Here is a 26,649-nt window from a genome sequence, read left to right on the forward strand (position 1 = left end):
GGAGGGGGAGGGGGGGAAAAGGAAAATGAGCTGATTCCGGGAACCCAAGAGGCAAGCGAATTTTGGGAATGATGAGGGCAACAAATGTATAGATGTGCTCTACACAATTGATCTATGTATTGTGATGAATTTTATGAGCCCCAATAAATTGATTAAAAAAAAAGATGTTGTAAATGTAAGTACAAAGTACTGCTTGTAGGGGTATAGATCATAGAACCCTATAATATGCATGCACAACTTATTAAATAAAACAAAACATGTTTGAACATGAAAAAAAAATAGTTTCAAAACAGCATGAATTGGTTCCTTCCCTTCGAGCTTTATTTCTTAGTGTTATGTGCGGGACAGTGTTCATCTGTAAAGCAGAAAGCTCTATCATGGGGGGGGGATTGATGTTATGTGGGGGGGCGGGGTGCTGGTGTTTCCTCCAAGGAAAGACAAGGGAGCAGTGGAAACAAATCATTGAATTCCATGAAAGTTACAGAAGAGCAGCCACGATTTGACGTCATCTCCTGAAGGTCCTAACAAAGACGTGGTTGGTAGGTGCCATCGAGTCGGTTCTGAACCCAGGCAACCCTCTCTGTACAACAGAACAAAACACTGCGTGGTCCGATGGCGCCCTCACAATTGTTCCTCTGCCTGAGCCCATTGTTGCGGCCACGGTGTCAATCCCACCCCACTGGGGGCCTTCCTCTTTGTGCTGACCCTCCACTTCACCAAGCACGAGGCCTGGTCTCTCCTGACAACATATCCAAAGTATAGAAGATGAAGTTTCGCAACCCTTGTTTCTCAGGAGTACTCTGACTGTATTTCTTCCAAGACAGATCAGTTTGTCAGTTTGTCAGTCCCTGGTACTTCCGATATTCTTTGCCACCACCACAATTCAAATTCAAACTTCTTCATTCTCTCAGAGTTAATGTCCAATTTTCACACGGATATGAGGCAATTGAAAATACCATGGTTTGGGTCACCTGTACCTTCGATTCTCTAAAGAGATCTTCTGCAGAAGATTTGCCTAATGCAATGCATCTTTTGATCTCTTGACTGCTGGTTCTATGAGCAATGAGTGTGGACCCAAGCAAGACAAAATCCTTGACAACTTCAATCTTTTCTTCGTTTACCTGTTGGTCCAGTGGTGAGGATTTTGGTCTTCTTTACATTGAGTTGTAATTCACACTGAAGGCTGCAATCCTTGATCTTGATCAGCAAGTGCTTCAAGTCCTCCTTACTTTCAACAAGCCAGGTTGTTTCATCTGCGTATCACTGGTTTTTAATAAGCCTTCCTCCAATCCTGATGACATCTCCTTCTTCATCTAATCCAGTTTCTTTGATGATTTGCTCAGCATATAGATTGAATAAGTATGATATGAGGATACAACCCTGACACACAAATTTCCTGATTTTAAACCATGCAGTATTGCTTTGTTCTGTTTGTACAACTGCCTCTTGATCCATGTATAAGTTCTGCATGAACACAATAAGTTGTTCTGTAATTCCCAAGCTTATCTTTAGTTTGTTAGGATCCACACAGTTTTTTATGATCCACATAGTCGAATACCTTGGCATAGTTAAGAAAACACAAGGAAACATCTTTCTGGTATTCTCTGTTTTTAGCCAAGATCCAACTGGCATTGGCAATGATATGCCTTGCCCCATATCCTCTTCTGAATCCAGCCTGGCCCTTTGGCAGCTTCCTGTCAATGTATTGTCAATGTATAGAACCTTGTTCTATAATTCGAACATTCTGTTGAATCACCTTTCTTTAGAAGGGGTACAAATATGGATCTCTTCCAGTCAGTTGGTCAAGTAGCGGTCTTCCAAATTTCCTGGCATAGAAGAGCAAGTGCTTCCAGTGTTTCATCAGCTTGTTGAAACATTTCAATTGGTAGCCCATCAATTCTGGGAAGCTTGTTTTGGGCTAATGTTTTCAGTGCAGCTTGAACTTCTTCCTTCAGCATCATTAGTTCTTGCTCAAATGCTGCCTCCTGAGACGGTGGAATGCTGACTAGTTATTTCTGGTCCAGTGACTCTGTATATTCTTTCCATCTTTTTTTTTTGATGCTTCCTGCATCACTCACTCTTTTGCCCATAGAATCTTTCAAGATTGCAACTCAAGACTTGACTTTTTTCTTGAGTTCTTTTAGTTTAAGGTGTGCTGAGCATGTTCTTCCTTTTTGGTTTCTAACACTAGGTCTTGGCACATTTCATTATAAAATTTTACTTAGTCTTCTCAAGCTACCCTTTAAAGTTTTCTGCTGAGCTCTTTGACTTTATCATTACTTACATGTGCCGTAGGTACTCTATGATAAGAGGAAATTTCAGTCTCTTCTGACATCCACTTTGGTCTTTTCTTTCTTGACTGAATTTTTAATAACCTTTTGCTTTCTTCATGACTGATGTTCTTGATATCCTCCCCCAGCTCATCCAGTCTTCTGTCGTTAGTTTGCAATGCAGCAAATTTGTTCTTGAGATGTTCTAGAAATTCAGGCGGGATAAATTCAAGGTCTTATTTTGGCTCTCCTGGACTTGTTTTCATGTTCTTTAGCTTCAACCTGAACTTATATATGAGCAATTGATGGTCTGTTCCACAGTCAACCCTTGGTCTGGTTTTAACTGTTGTTATTGAGCTTCACCATGGTCTCTTTCCACAGATGTAATCAACTTGATTTCTGTGTATTCTGTCTGGAGAAGTTCATGCTTATAGTCACTATTTGTGTTGTTAAGAAAAGGTATTTTCTGGACAAGTTGTTGGTATTGCAAAATCCTATCATGTGATCTCTTGCTTCATTTCTGTTGCCAAGATGGTATTTCCCAGCTTCTCTTCCTTCTTCTTTGATTCCAACTTTTGCATTCCAATCACCAATAATTATCAATGAATCTTGATTGCATACTTGATCAACTTCCAAATGAAAAGATTGGTAAAATTCTTCAATATCATCCTAACTAGCTTTGGTTGTTAGCGACAACTTTGAATTACAGCTGTATTGGTTGGATTTTTTTTTTTTTATTCCAAATGCCAATGCCAGTCCGTTTTAGCTCAGTAACACCTGGGATATGGATCTTGATGTGTTCCATTTCACTTCTGGTGATTTCTATTTTCCCTTGATTCATACTTCACACATTCCAAGTTCTGATTATTAGTAGTTTTTTTTTTTTGCAGCTGTTTCTTCTCACCTTGAGTTGTCCCCTATCAGCAATTGAACCTCCAGCAAGCTCCCTGCCACACGCTTTCCTCCCTCCCTCCATGCCATCATCGTCACTTCTCCTTTGAGAACGCAGCTCTTCCTCAGTCACATTTCAAGAGCCTCCTGCCCAGCGGGCCCCATGTCTCCAACACTGTCTGACAATGTCCTGCTTCCATTTATTAGGCCTTCAGTGGCTGACAATGTTTCCACACTTAGCATTCGGTTTTCAGTGATTACTTCCTCTGAAGTGGACAGACATTATTCTTTGTAGGGTGGACTTCGTCTGGAAGCTCCATTGAAACCTGTTCACTTTCAGTGACCCTGTCGCTGCCATGTGAAATACCAGTGACAGAGCTTCCAGTGTAACAGAACACATAAGCCACCACCATAGGCCAAACTGACAGACAAGTGATGGCCCAATGAAGATACTTATTACCCTTCAGTGGAGGACTCTCTCCAGATGTCCCAATTCATCTAGACATTGCTTTCAACATTTCACCCCACCCACTGCCAGGCACAGTGCATTGCGTTCCTGTATTCCCAGGGTCTCCAGAAATAACCAGGGCTCTCTCGTTAGTCAGAGAAAACACTGTCTCTACCACTGCCTATGAGTAGCCCCCCTGAGTTTCCCTGAGAAATGTCAATCATTGGTGGGTAGATTCTACTCACCATTGCATCTCCCAGGGCCTATCCCCATGAAAAGGCACCTATGTCAGTCCCTAGACCCTTGAAGCACAGTCAAGCCATACTATTCCTGTATGTCTGTCTCTCCCCTATTGTCAGTTTCTAATACAGGGAGTCGTTGAATGTGGAAGTCAAAACAGGCTGAAAACATTTGCTGATTACAATGCTAATTGTTGTAGTTAAGGATGGAGTCGTGGCTCCTCCTCATTTAGCTCCTTACCCTCATCTCTGGTGCTGAAGTCCCTTCTGAGTATGAAGAAATAAAAAGCACCAGAATGGAAACAACTGATAGGGCAAAAAGCATGAATAGCATCAGAAGGCAAATAACAGCAAATGTGTAATAAGCAAGACGAGCTATCGACCACAACACAGAAAGGGATCTCAAAACTTGATAAAGCATAGTTCTCTAGCAGAAAAGGATAAAGTGTATAGACCAGTGGGTCTCAACCTTTCTAACGCCTCAACCCTTTAATACAGTTCCTCATGTCGTGGTGACCCTGTATGTGGGCATATCTGCATGTACGCAGACCTGCCTGGAGACAGAGGGGCAGTGTCTTGGTTCTTAAGACCATGGAAAATATGGTCTTAGGTGACCCCTGTGAAAGGCTCGTTTGAACCCCAAAGGGGTCGCGATCCCCAGGTTGAGATTTGCTGGTATAGACAAATAGCAAGAAGAAATATGACCAGTGACTATATGAAGGCAACTTCAAAAAGTACAGAATAAGCACAATAACAATAGTAGCATTCTCTGATCTACACTGAAAGGCCTGGTGAGGGAGGGAATCTCAGATGGAGTTTGTGAAACTGTGAAAAGTCTATCATTTGACTTCAAGCCAGGTCAATCAAGTGATCGATCATGTTGCTAATATGTGTCCTGAATAGAATGCGATGAGAATGACACGACTTCTGTAGTCTTCTTTCCCCAAACTCATGACAAATCACAGCAATCCATTTTCCATGAGTTGATTTTAACTCATGGAAAAGTCCCATGTGTGTCGAGTAGCCTGTGCACCACGATTGTGATCTATTGGAAGTAGATGGCCTGGTGTGTCTTCTGAGGTTCCTCTGGGAAGGTTCAAACCACACACTTTCTGGTTCGTCGCTGTCATGTTAGATATCATTTGGCTAGGCTCTCCATGGTTTGTCAGACACTGATTGCATTGAGTGCTCTTCCATAACGCAATGTATTATCATCTTCCATGATACGATCAGCCAATTGGTTGATAGGGGTTTTTCTTTGAACTGCTTTGAAGGTGTTTACCTCAATTATATAAATGGATGTTCTGACAAAACTTTCTTTCTTTCTTAATCTCTACTCTTCCAATTGCCTCGTTCATTCCTAAGTGTGCAGAGCTCTTCAGCTTGCCACCTGACCCATGGATTTGGGACTTGCCAGCTCCCACAATGGCAAGATCCATTGTGTTGAAGTAAGTCTCTCTCTCCACTAATTTAAACTCTTCACTGTTTTGTTCCCTTAAAGGACTCAGACTTAGACAGTAAGTGGTCCAGAATTTAACTGATTGTGCCCTAAAGGCAAAAAATGCGTTGACTCCAGTTTAATCATAAGAAGAATATTAGACAAATCCTACTTAGTGGACATTCTACAAAGACACGTGACCAGGACTCCTCAAAGCTGGCAAGGTCATCAAAACTGTGCACAGAGCCCAGAGGAGCCCAAGAGAACATGGCAATTAAGTGCAGTGTGGTATCTCTGCCCACCAAAAAGCCTTTAGGGAAAACAGGACTTCAGCTAATAATACTGTATCAACATGTATTCATTACTAATGCAAGATGGTTAACAGGAGATAGGTGTGTGGTAGACGGGAACTCTGTACTATCGTAACATAGACGGTAAATCTCAAATTAGTTTAGAAATTAAAAAAAATCTTATTTAAAGAAAAAAGTAATGTGGAATGGTAAAATAAATATCATTTGTCACCTAGCTTCTTTTCAACCATTATTGTTATTTTGGGCTCAATCCAAAAACATTAACTGTTGTGTGCATACATTACACTGAGATCCTTAACCTAGTGGACATCTGGGATATTTTCCACACTTAGAAATAATGGAACATGCTTGTTCCATGTCTTTGAACACATCATGTCAGGGTCAGAAACAGGGCTGTTGGGCCTACACATTTTCAATTTACCAGATAATGTCAAACCTTGACTCAAAGGGCTAGTACTGTCTCTACTTCACGAGCAGCCTCAGAAAGACTTTTCTTCACAAACGTACCGACATTGGCTACGGTTGACTGTGCAAAATGGCCAGTACAAAAGCTCCCCTTCCAGTGAGGGTCAGCATCCATCCCAATGTTGGTTGGCTAAGGGCATTTCCTTCCTGGATTGTTTGTACATTTTCTTACACCCATCAATCATCTTTAAAACATGTTTACTAGGTCATTTCTGTGTGCTTTTAATGGGCTTGCAAGAATTAGAAAAAAACAACTAAAAACCATGTTTGTTAATTAATCGCAAATTTCTCCTCCTCATCCATTCTCTTCTAACTCTAACGGTATAAGGGCCTGAGTGCACCAAGGCCATGCTCATGAGGGTGGGTAGAGGAGAGAATTTCTCCACTCACCGAGAGTGCCCACCTTCTGCTCTGAGTGAAGATTGCTCAGGGTTCTGCAGGGAGAGGGCCCCTCTGAGCTCAGACTGCTTCCCACTGTATGCCAGGTCTGTGGCAGGCCCTTAGTGGGTGGGAATGGTGAGGATGGTTTCTACTCTTAGAGGCTTGAATCCAGGAAGGTACGCTCCTCCTGAGAACTGACCCTTGAACCTGCCACAGCCTGCAGACACACAGTGTGGCTGCTGCTGGGTCTGCCTCTCTCTCCTCGTGGTCTGGGATTACATACTCTTACACCTCCTGAAAGTGGCATTAAGTTCAGACCAATGGAAGAATGATGATGGGCTGGGGCCATGTTACCTGCTGGGACATTGGTGAAGTTCTTGAACTTCTTGATCTTAAACCGTTTTACAGCCACTGGCTGGCCTTGGTAGTGAGCCTGGTAGATGACGGTGCCGCTCCCACCTTGGCCCAGGATGCTGCTCTCATCCTCACTGTGCTCCAGCTTCCTGTTCTCCAGGAAGAGCCTGTTGACGACACAGTTCAGGGGTCACCAGTAAGCTGGCTAAGGAGAGGTCCATGGAGGCATGGGCCAGGCCCTGTATGCAGTGGGTGAAAATCTATGCTTGCACCTGGATTTGTTCCCTAGTGAGAGGAGGTCCCAGCCCCACCACAGATAGTCCTGGCTCAGACGTACCTGCAGGATGAGACTGATCTGGGTTACCCCCAGCCCTGCTCCTTGCCAGCTGGACAAACCTGGGTAAGCTGTGCAGCTCCATAAGCTTTCATTGCCTTACCTATTAAACAGTAGTTCCTTGCTCATAGATGATGATGGCTAAGGATACATAGTGAAAACTTAGTAAGTAGAGGATTGAGAAAAAGTCTCCTTTGGGGTATTTTCCTCTAAAAGTTCCACGTTTTGAAGGCGAGTGTGGTAAAGTGAAATTACCTGATAATTTCTATCCATAGTCTTTGTAACTCCACTAAATGAATGGTTGGAAGCATGCAAATAAAGTATAGAGGACTCTAACTCAGGGATTGACCGGCTTTGCCATTCGACTGAGTATAAAGTGAGTCATCTCAAAAGTGGAAGAGAGAATCCCACAACATTCAAGAAAGAAAAGCCACCCGAGGAAGCATGCAAGGTCTCTGTGTTAAGCGGAGGTGGAAGCAGGGGCACCGGAGGCTGCAGCACTGAAGCCATGCGATTGAGTGGTAGGATTTCCAGCCCATGGAATGAGTTAAACCTGAGTACCTAAGGCTGACTTGCAGAGTGAGGTGCCCTTTAGGCATTTATCAGCACTCAGTGAGCTTTCTACCACTTGCCTGAGGAGGGCAGAGGCCAAGGGACTACATGGCTGAAAGAGCAACGTGACTGTTGGCACGGCTGAGAAGAAGCTCTACTGTGAGCAAGGAACTGTATTTTTAATACTTTCTGATCTTGATTTCCCTCATAACTTCCCTCATAAACCCTATACTGATTTGCATTGCTTTTGAGTTCTGTGTGCCCATTTCAATGGATTATCAGAGTCAGCAGAGAAGTAGAGTGACGCAGAGTGTTGTGGAAGGGATGTTGGTGTCAGAATAAGGTACAGAAGGATGGAAGGTGAAGGCATATCCGATCTCTGCCTTCTGGGGATTGGCCTAGAGCTGGTATGGAGTTAGATTATCTATCCTTTCTGGTGTAGTCAGGAGGTCAGGCAAGGCTCCCCCACCATTTCCTTAGCTAGGACCCATTAAGAAACTGCATTTATTTACTGTAGACTAGCTGTTTCCCTATTTATTTTTGTTAAGCAAAATAATTTTATCAGTCATCACAGTAAATGACTAGGATTTCACCAGGAGGGGGAGAGTTTAACCTTCTTTCTTGTTTGTACATTTTAGTCCTAGGTAACAGCAAGATTTTGGGTGGGGTCTTGGACATGAAGGTAGCTCTGGGGCACACCAGCCTTCTCTGCAGACCTTCCAAAGGATGGAGGTTATAGATTATGAATCCAAATATGTTTGGGGGCAGAGAGAGGCCTCTGCATCTGGGTACCTTGGAGGCGAGGCATCACAGAGACTGTAGGCCCCTTGGGGCTTTGAGCCTGGTGCTCCTTGGGTCAGCATTGAAGGTGAAGGCCTTTGTGGATTTCCTTCACTCCTTAAGCTTTTGATGTAGGTCACTCCCACCCCCCCCCACCCCCCTCCCCAATCCCTGCTTCATCTTCTACCCTATCTCTTCTTCCTTGAGTTTCTCCTTTTCAGAAACAATAAACCAAAAATGGCAAGGCACGGAGCTAGGGAGGTGTGGGAGAGGGAAGAAAAGTAGAAAGGAAGGAAGTATGGGAAGAGTGAATGGAAGGAAAGGATGAGGGAAGATAGACTGCAGAAGAGAATTTTTTTTTCCTTTCTACTGATGAGGTAACTGGGAATGTTGAAACAAAATAAGGGGGCCATTATTCAGTGTCGGAGACGTTTAAAACTGATTCATCCAGAAGCATGCTTGCCATTCCCAACTGTGCGCTGCTCAAACCAGTCCACTGCCACTGAGTTGATCCCAACTCACAGGGGCCCTATGAGACCTCGGAGAAATCCCCCTTCTGGTTTTTGAGATTGTAAATCATACCAGGGGCAGACAGCCCCCTTTTTATCCCACTGTAATGCTACAGAATATTCCACATCTACTTTATTAGGGTTGAAGGAGAAATTTAGAAAAAGGAGAATAAAAATATTTTTACAAAAGAAAGTTTGTTTCCTGAAAGAAACCAGGTATAACATTCCTTTGAGAGAGAAAATAGCAGGACTTCATAACTCTAAAAATGTTGGGAATCACTGATGTCAACGTATGCAGAGTTCAAAGGATAGATTTTGGTTTCTATCAACAAGAAAAAATACCATCTTTTACCAAGGACTTGGCTTTACTGCCATTAGTACTGCCATACTGATAGGGGTTTACTGTTGGATGGGGCCACAAACAAGCTTCGATTTCCTTCAGAACTCCCTCTAGTTATGATATTAGATTATTATAGGTGAAACAACCTGGAAAAGACATAGGGACCTAACTTCTTCTCCTTAGGGCATGAGCTATGAGTGAGTATGTGCCGCAAAGGGAACATAAAGCTATAGGATCGAGACGCTACTAAAGGGCTGGGGAACTGGAGCCGTTGTACTTACCTTCCATTGCTTGAGCTGGCTGTCAAGAACAAATCAGAGGGAGGGCCAGCTCAGCAGAGAGGAGCATTAGCTACTTCTAGGGAAAGAAAGTGCAGGGTCCCAGAAGAGCATCTCTTGAACAGTGCAGTCAGGGCCTCAAAAACTAAACACCAATATGACCGGGTTCCTTCAGGCAGCCAGGATGGGTATCGCGAAAGTCAACTCACACTATATTGGTGGAAGTAATGAATGGAGTAGAGGCTGGTGTTTTGAGACTGGGAGGCCATTGAGAATGGTACTATAGTTAGGTATTATGGGGGCAGGGGCAGGGAGGTCACTTGGTATCTGCTCAGTAGACAAAACATTTAAAAGTAGAGCCTCTTTGCCCGCACCTATGTTTTTCAAAGGCAGCAGAGCACTGGCACCTACCTGGCTGGAAAGTCGGTCATGAACAGCTCCGGCACTAGTTCCTGCAGGGGCACGGGGAGGTCTGGGTGTCTGGGGCAGGAGATGAAGTCCTGTTCGATGGCAGTCAGCACACAGTCTTCCATGTCAAAGTAGTGCACACCCTCCTCCATCTCACTTTGGTCAGTGCTCCCAGTCCAGGATGCCTCGCAGACTGGGCAGGGTACATACTGCTCCATGAGGGGGGTCCCATCACTCTCAGTTGCTGTTAGGGCTAGCAGGGACAGAGCAGGAGATCATTCACACCCAAGTACTGCAGAGGTCTCTGAACCCATGTCTCTGACCCCGAGACTCCCAGAGGAGTCCTGCCCTCTAGAGAGGACTGAAGGTTCTTATTTGGAGAGTGCTATTAATCCTCAAAGGAGCCTTGGTGGTCTACTGGTTATATGTTGGACTGTTAACTACAAAGCCAACAGTTTGAAACCCTCAGCCATTCCGTGGGCCTCCTACTCCCATAAACAGTTACAGGCACAGACAACCCCAGGAGCAGTTCTGCCCTGTCCCACAGGGTTGCTGTGAATCAGAATTGCCTGGACGGACTGAGTTTGTTTCAAATTAAGCCACAAGGATCTGCACAGAGACATCTCAGGGAGACCTCAAGCCACCCTGGGTGCTCTGGACCCTGAGCAGGCTGGCAAGAGGGGGCTGATAGGAGGTGGGCGTCCTGTCTGCACAGCTCAGGCTGATTGGATGTTGTACTTGGGTCTGAACCCTGTCATGCCTCAACAATGGAATAATACCAATGCCTAGGAAGACATTCTTAACCTTTGAAACATAAAGTTCCTATGTTCCCTTCTAGAAAAGTAGCATAGTAGAAGAAATGAGAGCAAATTCACTTAGACAATAGTCATCTTCTAAGGATTTCATTAGCAGATAGCTCGCATTGCTCCCCACATCTGGGACAGGGTCCCAGAGGACCCTCCCAGGTGCCCACACAGAGGCACCTGTAGGGCAGGGCAGAGAGAAGCACCTAGGGTTGTCTCAGCCCCTCTGACAGCTGTAGGTCTGAGAGTAGCACCTCACACTTGGAGGGGATATGGGCCTTGTCGGGCCTGGCACACCCCTGTCTTGGTCTGCTCAGTGGAGCCCCCTCACCTTCCATTGACAGTTGAACAAGCAAAAGGTGGACAGTGCTCTCCAGCACCTGCAGGGAGTCCAGCATAGATGTGGTCTCAGAAAGGGGCCAAAAAAGGCAGATGAGACCCACTTGCCCCAACAGTGCACTGCACTATATTCTGAGGGCCCATTTCTGAACCTATTTTCCTTTAGGACATCCTTTCTGCCAATATCCAAAGACGCCAGATGCACCCTTCTAATAAAAGAAGCCCTGGTCTTTTGAGAAGAGATCCACAGTTTGGGTCCAGAGTTCAGAACTTTCCTGTTGCAATCTCTTAAATATCTACCATTTTGTGTTCCTTGGGTGCTGGTGACCACATGGAGGTGAGGGAATGGGTGTGGAGGATGGGGGCTGTCTAGAGAGGCAAGTGTAGAGCTGGATTTTCAACCCAGTTGCCACACAGTCTCTAGCATCAGTAGGTCATTGGCTGTGCTACATACAGCCCCCTTTTGGACCTCCCCCTTTGATGCTCACTGTTGGCCTTGGCCCTTTTCCTCCTCTCATTTTGCAGGCTTCCCCACCCCCCACATGGCCTGTGGGTTCATCTCCAGCCCTGTGCCCGACAGAGGAGATGACACTGCTCCACTTCAAAAAGCATTTTTTGGGGGAAAGGGCGAGTGAGTGGTAGATGAAGAAACTGATCGAAGGGCCGGCCTTGCGAGTGATTTCATCACCCCTGGGGATTCAGGGCAAGAAGGAAAGGAGCCCTGGGTGCTGGGCAGATAAAGCCCCCTCCCCATCACCCACACGCTACCACCTGGAGGCTGTCCCCTCTCCTCACGGTGTAGACAAAGCAAGGGTTGAGGTTTACAGCTAGCATCTTTTTGGACCACACCACAGTACATGGGCTTTCATTCTCATATGGTGTCAGCAGCCAGGAGGCAAATTCCTTGCACATTCTCTTTGATTCTGTGTCCCCCATCTGTCCATCACTCACGCTGGGAGCTGGATTCCTGGGGGACCAGGACCCTCCACAAAAGACTGTTAAGACCCTCTTGGTTTCCTTGGGCTGAATCCCAGCAAGGTTTCTTCTCCTCAGAGGAGGAGCCTCTGATGGATAAAGAAATATCCATAGCCACAAAGGCTTGATTTAAACAATGTGCTCTTACCGGGAAACCACTGATCAATCAAGGAGTTGACATGATCCGTGATGAAAGCCATTGCCGAGAAGTCCCTCATTTCTGACTGGCAGATGATTTTGATCCCGCCACTCTTTTTCTTTGTCCAGTTCACATCAGAGGACTCCACGCTAGACAGCAGACACAGACAGGAGCTTAGCACATCATTTGGCCCAACCCTCTTGGGTTTCTCTGCTTTCAGAACCCAGCTCCAGCCCCATCTGAGAAGGTCCCTCCTTCGGCTGTCACCGGACCTCATCATGGGCTTGACGCTTCGGTGAAACAGGCAGAATTTGGTACTGACCTTAGATGTGACCCTGGGGGAGTTTATTGACCTATTTTGAATTCTAGTTTTCTTATCTGGTAAGTGGTAACTATGAAGTTTAAGTGAGAGAAAAAAAAAATAGAAGCATGAGACACCAAGAATGGTCCAAAGCAGAGCCTCTCCTAACAGTTATTTTCCTTCGATCTCTTCTCACAGAGCTGAAGAATATGCTGAAATGTCACTGTGAATATTGAATGCTATATCTTTTATGTTCATATTTCTATCTAAAAAAGAAAGGGAGAGTGTAAAGGGAACTGCATTTGGCATCGTTCTAGCTTTTGCATGGGAACAAGCAAGAGCAGAGTTATGGGAGCAGAGAGCCAAATGGATGGCTGTGAGCCCCTCCTAAGAGTGCCATGGGAGGGGCTGGAAAAAACCCTTGTACTTCACTCCAGAGCCCAGAGCCACCCATTAGCCTCATGTCCTGGAATGTAACCATCACCTCCTCCCTCCCTTTCCCATCGGCCAGACACCACTAGCTTCTCTTGCACGAAGCGTGGGAGGGATGAAGAGATGGGAACTTCTGGAACGGTACAAAAGGCTCTCACATGTCTACGAGTAGTCATGGTACAGTGCTCTCAAAAGCAGAATTTCTAAAAGAGGGCAGTAGTCTCCTGGTGGCTTCCTCACCTTCCATGTAGGAGAACTAGGTTCGATTCTCAGCCCAGGTACCTCCTGGGCACCCACCACCTGTCTGGGGAGGCTTGCATGGTGTTCCGATGCTTCATCAGAACTTCCAGACTAAGAATAACGGCTTGGCTAGTTATTCCTGAAAACCAGCTACTACAAGACTTATGGTTCACAATGGTCTTATCCCAATGTGCATGGGGTCACATAATGGTGGTCAATTCAATAGTAGCTAACAACTACAAGAGTGGATGAAAAATCCCTTGCTGAAGGCTACCACAGGGTCATTACCATGGCACCATCATGCGGACCTGGCCAAGAGGGCTCTGAATGGCCCTACCTGAGGTAGCCTCCATCAAAAGTGACCAGGAGCCCTTCCTGCCAATAGATGGTCTGATTTCTTCTCACTCTGAACGTGCTGCAGCGGTTCCTCTGGTTCCCTGTAAAGCTGTAAATGGTCACTCTTCGGCTCCTGCTTTTAGTATTCTTCTTGTTTTCAAAAAGCTAAAAGAGAGATAAAAGTTCCTGCTTAAGTATTCCAAGCTCTGCACAAGCCCGGTAGCTCTCTAAGGAGGCTGGCCCGCTCTCATCTTGATAAATAGCCTTTCCCATCACCTCGCTTCCAGGCTACGCATCCCTGCGCCAAATAAACTCAGCACATCCAAGGGGTCTCCCGGATAATCTGGTTGCAAAATTTTCCTAAGTGGTTGAAAATAGGCTTTTCATTTCAACCTTTCGCTTACATTCACAAGTAAAAATTTATGTTAGACAATGTGAAACATACAGAAAAATGTTAGGAGAAAATAAAACACCAATTTAATACTAAGCAGAGAGATAATAAGATTTTGGTATATTTTATTCCAGATTTCTTTCATGCATGTATACATATATTTTTATAAAATAGCTGAAGCCATAAAACCCTTGCTATTCAGTCAGCTCTGACTCATGTCCGTGTGGCATTGTGCTCCATAAGGTTTTCAATGCAGATTTTTCAAGAGTCTAACAGAACTTTATTTTAAGGCATTTCTCAATGGACTCAAACTTCCAACCTTTCAGATAGCAGTCAAGCACATTAACCATTACTTTATTTGTGCCACTGTCCTTTTAATTTTACATATTAAAAAAAACCTTGATGTTTCCTAGGCCCTTACAAATATTCAAGGAAGTCCTTATGGTGTAGTGGTTGTATGCTGGGTTGTGATCTGCAAGGTCATTAGTTCAAAACTACCAGCCACTCCTCGGGAAAAAGGTGGGACTTTCTACTCTCTTAACCAGCTACAGTGTCAGAAATCCACAGGTACAGTTCTATCCTGACCTATAAGGTCATCAGTGGTGACTCAATGGCAGTGAGGAAAGACATTCAACTTTCTTGTGCTTAGTGCTATCTATAACTGTTTACTGAGTATTCTTATTACAAGAAATGAATAAGGAAGACTGGAGAAAACGGATGCATTTGGATTCTGTCCCTGGTGAAGAATACTGAATATACCATGGACTGTCAGGGGAACAGACAAATCGGTTTTGGATGACGTATAGCAAGCATGTTCCACAGAAGCGAGATGCTGAGGCTTCTCCTCACATACCACGAACATGTTATTAGGAGGGTCTAGTCCCTGGTGAAAGACACCATATTTAGCAAAGTAGAGGGTCAGAGAAAAGAGAAAAGCCTTCAAAGAGGTGGATTGGCACAGTGGCTACAATAAGGGGCTCAAACATAAGAGCAATTGTGAGCAATTGTTGGTACAGGACCGCTCAGCGCTTTGTACTATTAGTACAAAGCACTGCACATGAATTGGAACTCACCTGATAATACCTAATAATTGTTCTTGATATTTTCCCCACTTTGGGATGTTTAAGTTGGTTTCAATATGTTGCTTCCAGAGTAAGTCATTATAAATGTGAAAAAGCATAAAGCCATTTTCTGATTTCAATGATGTCTTTAGTTCAGGTTTTTAGAGGAAGGCTTATTGGGTCAAAGGATCTAATGGCTTTAATGCTGTGTACATACACAGAGGAATCACTTTGGACGTTATCCCACGTTTATATCCACTAATCATAGTATGATCTGCTTACTCTGTAGAGCAAAGCATTTAATACTTATAAATTTGGTAGATGAACCAAGAGCTCTCCATTGAATATCTGTGTATAAACCCCCAAAACTTTACTGCTGTCAAATCACTTCCGACTCATAGCTACCTTATAGGGTTGCTATAAAAGACAATCTACTGCTTTTAAAAGAAAAGTGTATTTTCAACCATTTAGGGGAGATGTGCTGCCAGAGTATGCAGGAGACCCTTTGGATGTGCTGCATTTATTGGCACAGGGATGTCTAGCCTGGAAGTGAGGTGAGGGGAAAGACTGTCAAGACAGGGCAGGCCTGCCTCCTGAGGTTGCACTGCTCCATGGAGTTTTGTGGCTATGCATCTTTCCAGGAGCAGACTCGCTCATCATCTCCTGCAGAGTGACTGCTGTGTTTGAATGCTGACCTTTAGGTTAGCAGCCTTATTCTTAACTATGGAGCAGGCCTTCTGGTATGTGCGCATAGTGACAGAAAATGTGGTAATGGCTGAAGGGGATGGCTGCATACCAAGGCTGATGTGATTGGTGTGACTGAATTAATTGCACATGCCAAAAAAAAATTCAATTGGCAAACATTGCGTTATATATGTTTTCAATGGAAAAAAAGTGGACTTGAGTTTCTTCGTGGATTTGCATTCATCTGATAACTGTAGAGCCTGAACTCTACTGCCTTCCTTTTGCCAACCATCTGAATTTCAATAGGTGTCCCCAGTGGGAAGCCGGCTTGGAGCTGGGGCCTCACAAGAAGCCTCACAAGAAGCCATTGACCGCCCACTCAAAGCTCAGGGCAGCAGGAAGAGTTCAAAGGGAGGGCAGGGTGAGGGATTTGGAATCCCCAGGAGGGTCAGCTCCTGCATCTAGCCCTTTCAATCTTCTCTACAAACAAATCTCCTCACTGGTAATACAGATCACAACATTTATAACTTTTCAGGCTCTTACGTATTCTTATTATTTCAGCAAAAGGTGAAGATCAAGAATATCTTTATTTAGCCAATAAGTTATAATACAAAACACACCATCTAATTAGAATGTAGCAAATGTAAATTTATATGGAGTACCATGTTAATTATTCAACAGTCAGGGTATTAGGTCAGTGCTTCTCTACATGCAGAATGGTGAGAATTCCCCCATCCATACTCTCCAGGGTTGACTCTTAGTTTTGCTATAGTTGGTGGGTAGTAGTGGGGCTTGATAATTTGCATTTCTAATGACTTCTTAGACGGGGCTGACTGTTGCTGGTTGGGAAATCACACTTTGAGAAACACTAATCTAAGCAAATAATACATGCATAATTATACCTGAAAGAAATCAAGAATACAACACAAAGAGAAATATGTACACCTATGATTATTTCAGCTATTTCCACAATAGCAAAGCCACAGAAACAACCCCAAGCCCCAATTTTAGAGGAGTGGATAAACAAGCTCTGGTTTATCCATACATGGGAATTTTAGGCATCGATCAAAAATAACAACTATCTTAAAAGACATGAACAAAACTGGAGAGCATTATGCTTAACAAACTGAGTAAATCTAACAAATATAAATATTTAATATCAACCCGATTATAAGGAAAAACAAAGTAGAATAGATGTGGTTTACATAACAATAGACAAGACTATACCTCAATAGACAAGACATCAAAACGACCACGAGGGGGCCAGGGACAAGGGTAGAAACGGGGGAAGGGAGGACCCGGAGGAGGTAGGACAATAATGGAGGGTGTAACAGGACATTCTTGCTGATTTCATTTCTTCAGATGGGTTGTGTAAAATATATATAATGTTTCTTTTAAAACTTACAAAAGAATCCCTCCAGATTCCTCATCCCTCAAACCTAAATAATGTTTTTAGTGATTTTATATACATATGTATTATTATATAGACTATATTGTATATATATACATATATATAAATATATTAACTCCTAATAAAATGTTTTGTTTTGTTCTGTTTCTTAAAGAGGAGAAAAAGTAAAATATAAATGGAGTCTCTAATGACAAACAAAAAAAACATGCATAATATTGTCTCGTACGAAATTAACTTTGACAGCAATACCGCTGGACCTCACTTTAATAAATCCAGGCCACCACATAGTAAATAACAACTTGTGTTAGGTCTTTAAAGACCTCCATGCTGCTCAAAGGGTCTGGGGTATGGTGAGTCCATAGATTGGAATCTCACTCACTGTCATTGAGTTCATTCTGACTTATAGCGACCCTATATGAAAAACAAACAAACAAACAAACAAACTCATGTTCTTCAAGGTTTCCAAGACTGGAACTCTTTACAAGAGTAGAAAATCACATCTTTCTCCCATGGTGCTTTGAATCTGTCACCTCCACTATGCCAGGGCTCCTTGGACTGACTTGTGTCTTCCCCCTCCTGACATATGTGTTGTGAATCCTAACTTCTATGCCAGTAGTTACAATCCCATTTGGCAATGCTTGTTTTTGTTATGCTAATATGGCAAGCTTAGTGTAAAATGTGCCTGGACTCAAATCTCTGCAGAGAAGAAAGAAGATTAAACAAACAAGCAAAGCAGAGGTGTGGTAAGGCGATGCCAGCACCATGGAGATCTAGCGAAATCAGAATGCAGAAGGTGAAGAGACCACACCTTCCTGCAAGGTTCACACAGGGGGAAAGAATGCCCCCAAGCAGGGTCACCATTAGTTGAAATGTATTTGATGGCCATGGGGGCTCCTAAACATGAGAAAATAAATTTGTTTGTTAAAGCCAGTCCCTTGTAGTATTTGTTACAGCAGTATTAACTCTTGTGGAGATGGGCTCAGCCACGTGGGCTTGAACATGCCATCCAGGGGATTCTGGTGAAGGGTCAAGTTCAGAACCACTGTTCTCAAAGGGATGTTCTAGCTTAAGCAAGAGCCCCTCTGATTTGAGAAAGCAGCCCACGCAGAGCTTGTCTCATGCCAGTGGCATTGATTAGCCACTGAGATGACAGCTGATCTTCAGTAGCTGCCACTGGCCCAAAGCATCTCCTTCAGCAGAAACCTGGCTGGCATCGCTCATGCAGAAACGTACTTACCTGGAGGTCCATCTCTGCCAAACTGATCAGCATCCGAGCTATAAACCTCTGCCAGAAGCCAATGGGAACGAAGCTCATCTTAAACAACCTCTGGATGGTGTTGGCTGTGGGATGTCGCATGCCGTGAGTATCCAGGCCAGGCTTGGAGGGAAGGAGGTGAGGCAAGAGGTAGCTGAAACATATCAAGGGGGATAGATGAACAGCGTAACCACAGCTCCACAAGGGCCCTGATATACGGTGGACCACATGGTCAAGGACCTGCTTTGCAGATACATCTCAAGACATTCTGAATTTTATTTCCAGAAATTAGAGTGGTTTATGTGCTGAAAATAAATGCTCCTAGGGAAAATGAAGATGGGCACTGAATATATTCATGAAGGTTTTGAGGAGAAGGCAGAATAATGCTATGGGACTAAAATGTACCTTTAAAACATCTGTGATCATAAAAAATCATATAAATAATATTTTTAAATGTGATTTTTCGCCCCATAAATGAAGTTGTGGAATCATTTAAGATTACCTTGGGTTTGTGACGGAGAAACAAATGCAGCTGCAAAGTCCCAAGGATGATGAGATGTTGGAGATCAAGTAATGTTTTCGGCCTTCTGAGCTATTTATTGTTTTTGGCCAGTGGAGACAACATGATTGCTTTAAAAGTCAGAATGAGGCCATTTGTGCAAGAGAGGGATGTTTTATGAGAACACTGTTGCTCATCATAAAAATGCCATGTCACTGTGTCAGAGAGGCATTTATACCTCTTGTCACTTTAAAACAGTTAAAAGCTGGGGCCTGAGAACTCCCTCAGAGTCCCTGAGAGCCAGCTTCTCCTGTGCTGCAGAGCCACAGGGAGTGGGGAGGAGAAGGCCCCTGTAGCAAGGTCACCAAAGCAACCTGGGTGTGTGTAAACACCAGGGTCTTTTCCTAACAAAGGCTTTGCCTTTGGCTCATCAAACTCTTTAAAACAAACCCATTTAGGCTCAATAAGTGTTTGTAGAACTTTCTGGAAGATACGCCTAAAATGTTTTACAAGGAACATTCAATTATTATAGTCTGGTTGGCCAAGTGTAGGGGCTGGGATCCTGCTCTGAATGTGCACATTCTGTGTCTGGAGCACTCTATTTCTTCATGTTGCTGAATCTCTTTCCTCTCTTGAGAAACAGGAAAAGAAAAGATACCATCCAACTTAGCAAGCATAACTGGCGTGTTTTCTTGAGCACACCATGCCAATAGTATATATTTTTCACACCTCTTAGCTGCTGAGTTGTCAAATACAAGAAATTTTTTGAACGCACTGGTGCATCCCAGTGTTCCAGGTGAGTTCATGACTACCCCACCCATCCAACAATATTCATGGAAGTCAAGGAAGGTCATGATTGAGGGATCAACCCCTCATTGGAGTTTCATTTTTAGGACCCCACTCATGGCTGGTGTAGCAAACAGGACTGAGATTTCCTCCACCTCTAGAAGACTGACAGGGCCTGAGGAGGTGACACAGGAATGACTCTCAGGAGACCAAATCAGTGCGGATAGAATCTGAGTCCACCTTAGCTGACTTGGAGACTGCTGGTCATTTTTATAGGGCTACGTGGCTGAGACAGCAGGATGGTGATGGTGGTCTATGCAGATTCTTGACAAAGATCTGTGAATTTGGGATCAGCACCAGACTCAGGAATTGGCTAGAATGGAGACTAACACAAAGAATATTGGAATCTAAGCCATGTGCTATACCCTCCCCTTTCAGAGTGCTTTTTAGCCCAGGAGGATGTATCTGACAGTGTGAACAGGGAATTCAACATTAAATGTTTGATGTACACCCAGTCTGGATAGTAAGAATTTGAAGGAAGGAAACTTAAGTAAGCGCTTCTAGCAAAATAGTAGACTAAGCAGACATGCTGCAAAGATAATTTACAACAAAGATGTGGGAAACTAGACAAAACAGATACAGATGACAATCCTGGGACCCCACCCCCACCCCAAGGGGTCACGAGCCACAGGTTGAGAACCACTGCTATAGGGCATAGCAAAATCTGCCTTGTGGGTTTCAGAAACCATAAATCTTTACAGGAGTAGAAAACTTCATCTTTCTCCTGCAGAATGGTTGGTGGTTTTCAACTGCTGACCTTGCAGTTAGTAGCCAAATGTGTAATCTACTACGCCACCAGGAGTCAGATGGGTGAATTGTCAGTTGGCCTGATGCAGTGCAGCCATAATCAGTTCTGCCTGCTTAGAATCAGCACTCGTGCTCATAGTAGTGGTTGATGGCACGTGCTCACAGTATTGGTTGATGAAAAGTATGATCTACTCTTGTTTTCCACTCCTGATGATCACAGGAGTGGCCAGCCCCCATCCCCACCTATCCTGTGGCCAGTAATCTCTGCCCCCTGCACAGCCCCTACTCTGTCTGAGAGCTATGACCTTGTGGATCAGCTTCCAATGCATCACCCACCCCCCTCCACCTCTCTGGAGGCATGTGCCCTATCCTTTATCAGAACAGCAAACAGAGAACGATCAGATAGGTGGCCTGTCATTGGTCAGCTTGGATTGGCAAGAACTTCTTCCGTACACCACTGCTTTGCCTACAGCTGTCCTCTGAACCCTAAAGAGTTACTTTCCTGTAAAGACCAAGCATGGCTGTGTATCCAGAAGCTCTGTAACATCCTCTCCCAGAGAAAAAAAAGAAGTGGAGAAGATGAAATATCTGAGTGTAAATCTCCCTGGGAGAACAGGAACCTGAACTAGACATAACCTGAAAATTCAGAGGTAGCACAAGAAGCTCCCCAAAGTTACAAAGTCTCAGCTGCCTTTAAAAAAATATCTCAGGGTTTTCCCTACCCCTGGTGTTCTGGGCTTCAGCAGAGGTAGAAGGGAAAAGGTGAGCTGAGTCTTCGTTCCCCATACTTGTTAAGGTGACCAGATTTTAACATTGGTAAAGTGGGACACCATTGATAAAACTCATATCCTGGCGAAATAGCCACATGGCAGCCGAAAACCATATACCTTAGCTTGTCATGTATTCTTTCCAAAAATTGGGACTTTTAAAAAATGCAGTGGGACATGGGAAAAATCGTTGAAAATCGGGACTGTCCCGCCAAAAGTGGGACGTCTGTTAGTAGCCAACTTGCTCCAGTATGGAAACTTAATCTAACACAACAGAGGACAGTGGCACTTCAACATAGCTAGGAGGTGGTGCACTCATGCTTGGGGAAAGAATAAACTCCCACAGGAAAGTTCATTAACTCTTTCCCCCACCTCAGCCCTACAGTTGAAAGAGACAAAGTCTACACACCAGATTCCTATCAGATAGAAATATTTCAAATCAGCTGGCAGCTCTCTCGCCACACCAGTCGGGGTCTCAAGACTTGATCTAGTTTCATGGAGGATGGTGGTATCCCTTCCCTGGCAAGCCTCAGGTGTGTGTGCTGAGCCTGACTTGGAGGAAAACAAGATTAAGTGAACCTGTATGGGATATTCTGAAGCTCACCAACTGTCCACAGCCCCATAGCTTTAAACAAAACACCCCACCCTGGTTGTCAGCTCATGATCAGAAGGGATTAATTTAAAGAGATCCTGGGTACTGCTCATATATTTAGATTTAATGAAGACACCTTGGGTGGGTGGACAAAGCATTTTGTATATTGTTTTCTAAACTCCCTCATAGGAAGATCCAAGACCTTTTGTTCACCCAAGATATCCCTATATCTATTTTTGTATATAGACCACTTGGTTGTGCCATCTTTTCTTTTTCTCTCATGTGCTCAGAAATTAGCTTGTTTCCCCCCCAAAAAAAACATGATGTTTTATACTGGTCTCTATTTGTTATTCAGGTAATAGTCAAAGGAATAGTATTCTTTGTGTATGTGCCGTCATTCTTGAAGATTCAAAGGTGGCTAAGTCGCGTAGCAATAGCCCATTTCAAGCCAGAGTTGATGGCAGGAAAACTTAAATACGACCTCCTGACAAGGTCCTGGTCTCAAAGTCAGCTTTTAAATTTTCCAAGAGGTATAAGCCAACAACCAATACATCTGTCATGGAGGGATAAGAAAAACTAAAAAATAGTTCTAAAAACAAGACCAACCTTTTAGTACTAAAGGGAGTTCTTTGTATAGAGAACTAATGACAATAGACAACAATCTCAGATCAACATCCAATTATCCTACTTAAATAATATACAAAGTGAAACAAAACCCCAAAATTCTAAATAGGGGACCAGAGATAACATTCTGCAATGAAGATGACAATAAATAGAAAGAACAGAGTAAGTATGAAACAGAGACTAAATTGAGTAGTTTGCAAAAGACAACAAACAATATGAAACTTGGAAAGAAAATGGTAAAAAAACAAACGAATCCCAGAGAAATAAAAAAGAAAGAAGAAAATCATTGAAACTCCTAGTCAGCGAGATTAAAAACAAAAAAGTGAAAAAAATTGAAAATATCCATACACACAAAAAAATCCAAACAAAATGAAATCAGAACAGAAAATTATGGTGAACAATGAAAGCAATAACAACATAAAAACCCTATAGCAAAATTAAAGCAATCAAGTCAAGACTATCAATAGCAACATTGAATGTAAATTGATCAAACTCACTCAAGAGGCAGGGACTAGCAAAATGGATTAAAAAAATGACACATTATTATGTTGCTTGCAAGAAATGCACTTCAGACAAAAAGACTAAAAATCAAAGGATGGGAAATTATTTATCAAGTGAACAGTAGTTTTTTTAAAAAGTAGGACTAGCAATATTAATTTTTGATTAAAACACACATCAAAGAAAAAGCCATCATGAAAGCCACAATTGAACAAGAAGATATAACTATAATAAAAATATTGTTGAAAGACCTAATGAAAGACCCTCCAAATACATTAAAGGAACTCTTAGAGAGTTGAAGAGACAAGTAGACAATACTATACTAATAGAAGATTTAACTCCACCATTTTTGAGAAAACACAAATAAACTGGAAATAAAACCAACAAAGATACAGGAGGACTAAATAACACAATTAAAATGTTCCTATAAACAAATAATAATGAAAACACAAGATACTTAAGCCTTTGGGAAACAACAAAAGCAGCTCTCAGAGGGCAAATTATAGCAATAAATGAGCTCATCAATAAAGAACAAAAATAACCACTTTAACACAACACCTGCAACAATTAAAACAAAAGCAACAAAAAACACACCCTCAGCCACCAGATTTCTAAGTAAAATATAAGATTAGGAAAGAAATAAGTGATTAAAAAAAAAAACAATAGAAAAAAATCAACAAGTCAAGAAGCTGGTTCTTTAAAAGACTTGAGAAAATTGACAAACAACTGGCAAATCTAACAAAAGATAATAAGGAGAAAAATATTATGGATGATATGATATGGGCAACATCACAACAGAGCAAACACATAAAAAATAACTATACAATATTAAGATAAAACAGTACTCCAACAAATTTGAAAACTTAGATGAAGTACAAAAATTTAGAGAATTACATTTAAAAAACTTGAAACTCACTACCATAGAGTTAATTCCAATTCATAGTGACCCAGTAGGACAGGTAGAATGGCCCCTGCGGTTTTCGAGATTGGAATTCTTTACAGGAGTAGAAAATCCCATATTTTTCCCACCGAGTGGCTAGCAGTTTCAAATTGCTGACCTTCTGGTTAGCAGCCTAATGACTAAAGATTACACCATGAGGGCTCTTTATAGAAGCACATTACTTAATTAACCCAGCAGATATAGAAAACCGTAATAGGCTTATAAAAAAAAAAGAAGAAATAGATTAATTGTTTAAAAAAAATACCTCATAGGAAGTAGTCCAGAATCAGCAGAGAACACCTCAAGAAGAAGGACAAAGTGGGAGGGCTTGCTCTACCTGACTTTAGCACATACTTTACGGCCACAGTAGTCAAAACAGTGTGGTATTGGCATAATGACTGATACTCAGACCAATGGAAAAGAGCTGAAGACCCAGAAATAAAAACATCAGCATAAAGGCAACTGATCTTTGATAAGGGCCCAAAAAATATTAAATGGGAAGCAGATGCCATCTTCAATAAATGGTGCTGGAAAAAATGGATATCTACCTGAAGAAAAATGAAGCAAGACCCTTACCTCACTCCATGCACAAGAATAAACTCAAGGTGGATCACAGACCTTGAGATAAAACCCCAAACAATCAGGGCCATTAATGAGGGAATTGGAACAAACCTGAGAACCAGGGCCATTAATGAGGGAATTGGAACAAACCTGAGAACCTTGGCACAGGGAATACATAGACTATTAGAAATAGGGAAGGATACAAATACAGAGGAGGCACAAATAGACAAGTGGGATATACTTAAGATAAGACACCTGTGTACATCGAAAGAATTCACCAAGAGAGTAATAAGAGAGTTCACCGACTGGGAAAACCTCTTTAGCAATGACACATCAGACAAAGGCCTTATTACTAAAATCTACAACACTTTGCAAGCTTACAATAAGAGAAAAATGGATAGCCCACTGAGGAGATGGGCAAAGGACCTGAACAGAAGTTTCACAGAGTCTGAAATCCGAATGGCCAATAAACATATGAGAAAATGTTCCCGATCACTAGCCATAAGAGAAATGCAAATCAAAACCACTATGAGATACCACCTAACACCCTCAAAGATAGTCCAATTCAAAAAAATCAGAAAGCAACAAGTGTTGGAGGGGCTGTGGGGAGACAGGAACTCTCATCCACTGCTGGTGGACCTATAAATATGTACAGCCACTATGGAAATCGATTTGGCGATTTCTCAAACAGATGGAAATTGAGTTACCATATGACCCAGCAATCCCCCTACTGGGCATATACACAGAAGAGGCAAGAAACAAACCACTGCCAGACATCTGTGCTCCAGTGTTCATTGCGGCACAGTTCACAATCACAAGGAGTTGGAAACAACCTAAATTTCCATCAAGAGATGAATGGATTAAAAAACTATGGCACATACATACAATGGAGTACTATGCGTCGCTAAAAAGCAGTGATGAACGCATGAAGCATATTGCCGCGTGGGAAGAACTGGAGGAAATTATGCTAAGTGAAGTAAGCCAAGGACAAAAAGACAAGTATAAAATGAGTCCGCTGTGGTCAGTTTATACACATTAAAAAAAGAAAGAACAGAAAGGTAAATTCAAAAGGGACACAGGGAAAAAGCTATTGTATACAAACACTCCAGGGGTGAGGTCCAGGTAGTATGGCAGGGGCCAGACCAATTCCAGGGGTACATATGGTAGCCAAATAAAAAAAGGGGTGGGGGAGGGAGGAACAGGGAAAGAAAAAAATATGTGATGGGGGAATAGGGCACTGACCCACCCAAGGGGAGGGTATTGTTTGTGTCTCCACAGGGAAAGAGGGACCAGACTTAAAGCCAGTACAAGATGAATGCAGTGTGCCAGCAAGGAGTGGGGAGCCAGAGGAGGGGCCTGAGGGCTTGGCCCCCATACCAGCTGTGTGGATAGTTGCTCCCCGCCCCCCAAAGAATTTACTTGAGAGGACTACACTGAAGCTGCAGCTAGGGGAGAGGGGCATGTCTGATCAGAGCAAATGGGAGCAAATGAAGGGGGAGGAAGAGAGAGTGGAGCACATCCTGACCCACCAGGCCTGGAGGACCATATCCCTGCTCTGAACAGCCAATGCACAGAGTGGACACTATGGCTGATCCCACTATGAGACACGCCATCCCTTGAAGGCCCAGGGACCTAAGAGGGACAACACTGGAGACTCAGTGTGGGGACTGGCCCAGACTGACCCTGTGACACCGAGGCAAACCACTAAAAGCATGCGGCAGAGCAACCGTGGGAACAGAGCAGGGAGCCCATGAGAGAGTACAAAGGACAGACTCTGGGACCAGAGCATGGCACCCCATCGGACCTGACTGAAGGACACACCTAGAGATCAAAAATCAGACCCTGATCTATTTACAGGTTTTTCTTTCTTTAAAAATTTTTTTTCTTTTAATTAATTTATTCTTCTATGGGTACTTGGTTTCCTTTTTTGTTGTCCCCGCTGAGTTCTCACTCATCGCCTATCTTGTTATGGCTTGATTTTTGGTGCATATTATTATATCTACAGATCTATCTATATAAGATAGATTAGATGAATAGTCTGGAGGAGAAAACAATGGGACCAATGGTTCTTGGGGGACACGGGAGAGGGGGAGGCGAGGGTAAGGAGGTGGTGCTGACCAATCCAGGGACAGGGGAGCAACAAGTGATCCAAAATCAGTGGCAAGGAGGGTGTAAGAGGCCTGGTAGGGATTCAGCAAGGGCAATGTAAC

The 26,649-nt window shown here is 43.2% G+C and overlaps 1 protein-coding gene across 2 annotated transcripts in view; it reads right to left on the reverse strand.

Moving 5' to 3' along the window:
• The window catches only part of LRRK1 (leucine rich repeat kinase 1), a 218,690-nt gene that overhangs the window by 21,772 nt on the left and 170,269 nt on the right, over nt 1-26,649 (reverse strand). For both annotated transcript variants that reach the window (XM_045286375.1, XM_004717458.2), the window contains exons 20-24: nt 18,348-18,519; nt 13,565-13,728; nt 12,264-12,403; nt 10,002-10,251; nt 6,798-6,964 (exon numbers count right to left, since the gene is read on the reverse strand). In XM_045286375.1, the coding sequence (XP_045142310.1) occupies nt 6,798-6,964; nt 10,002-10,251; nt 12,264-12,403; nt 13,565-13,728; nt 18,348-18,519 (893 nt within the window). The remainder of the gene's footprint in view (nt 1-6,797; nt 6,965-10,001; nt 10,252-12,263; nt 12,404-13,564; nt 13,729-18,347; nt 18,520-26,649) is intronic.

Source organism: Echinops telfairi, unplaced genomic scaffold, assembly GCF_000313985.2.
Source record: "Echinops telfairi isolate 266 unplaced genomic scaffold, ASM31398v2 ScPeMD7_7;HRSCAF=31, whole genome shotgun sequence".
Taxonomy (NCBI): domain Eukaryota; kingdom Metazoa; phylum Chordata; class Mammalia; order Afrosoricida; family Tenrecidae; genus Echinops; species Echinops telfairi.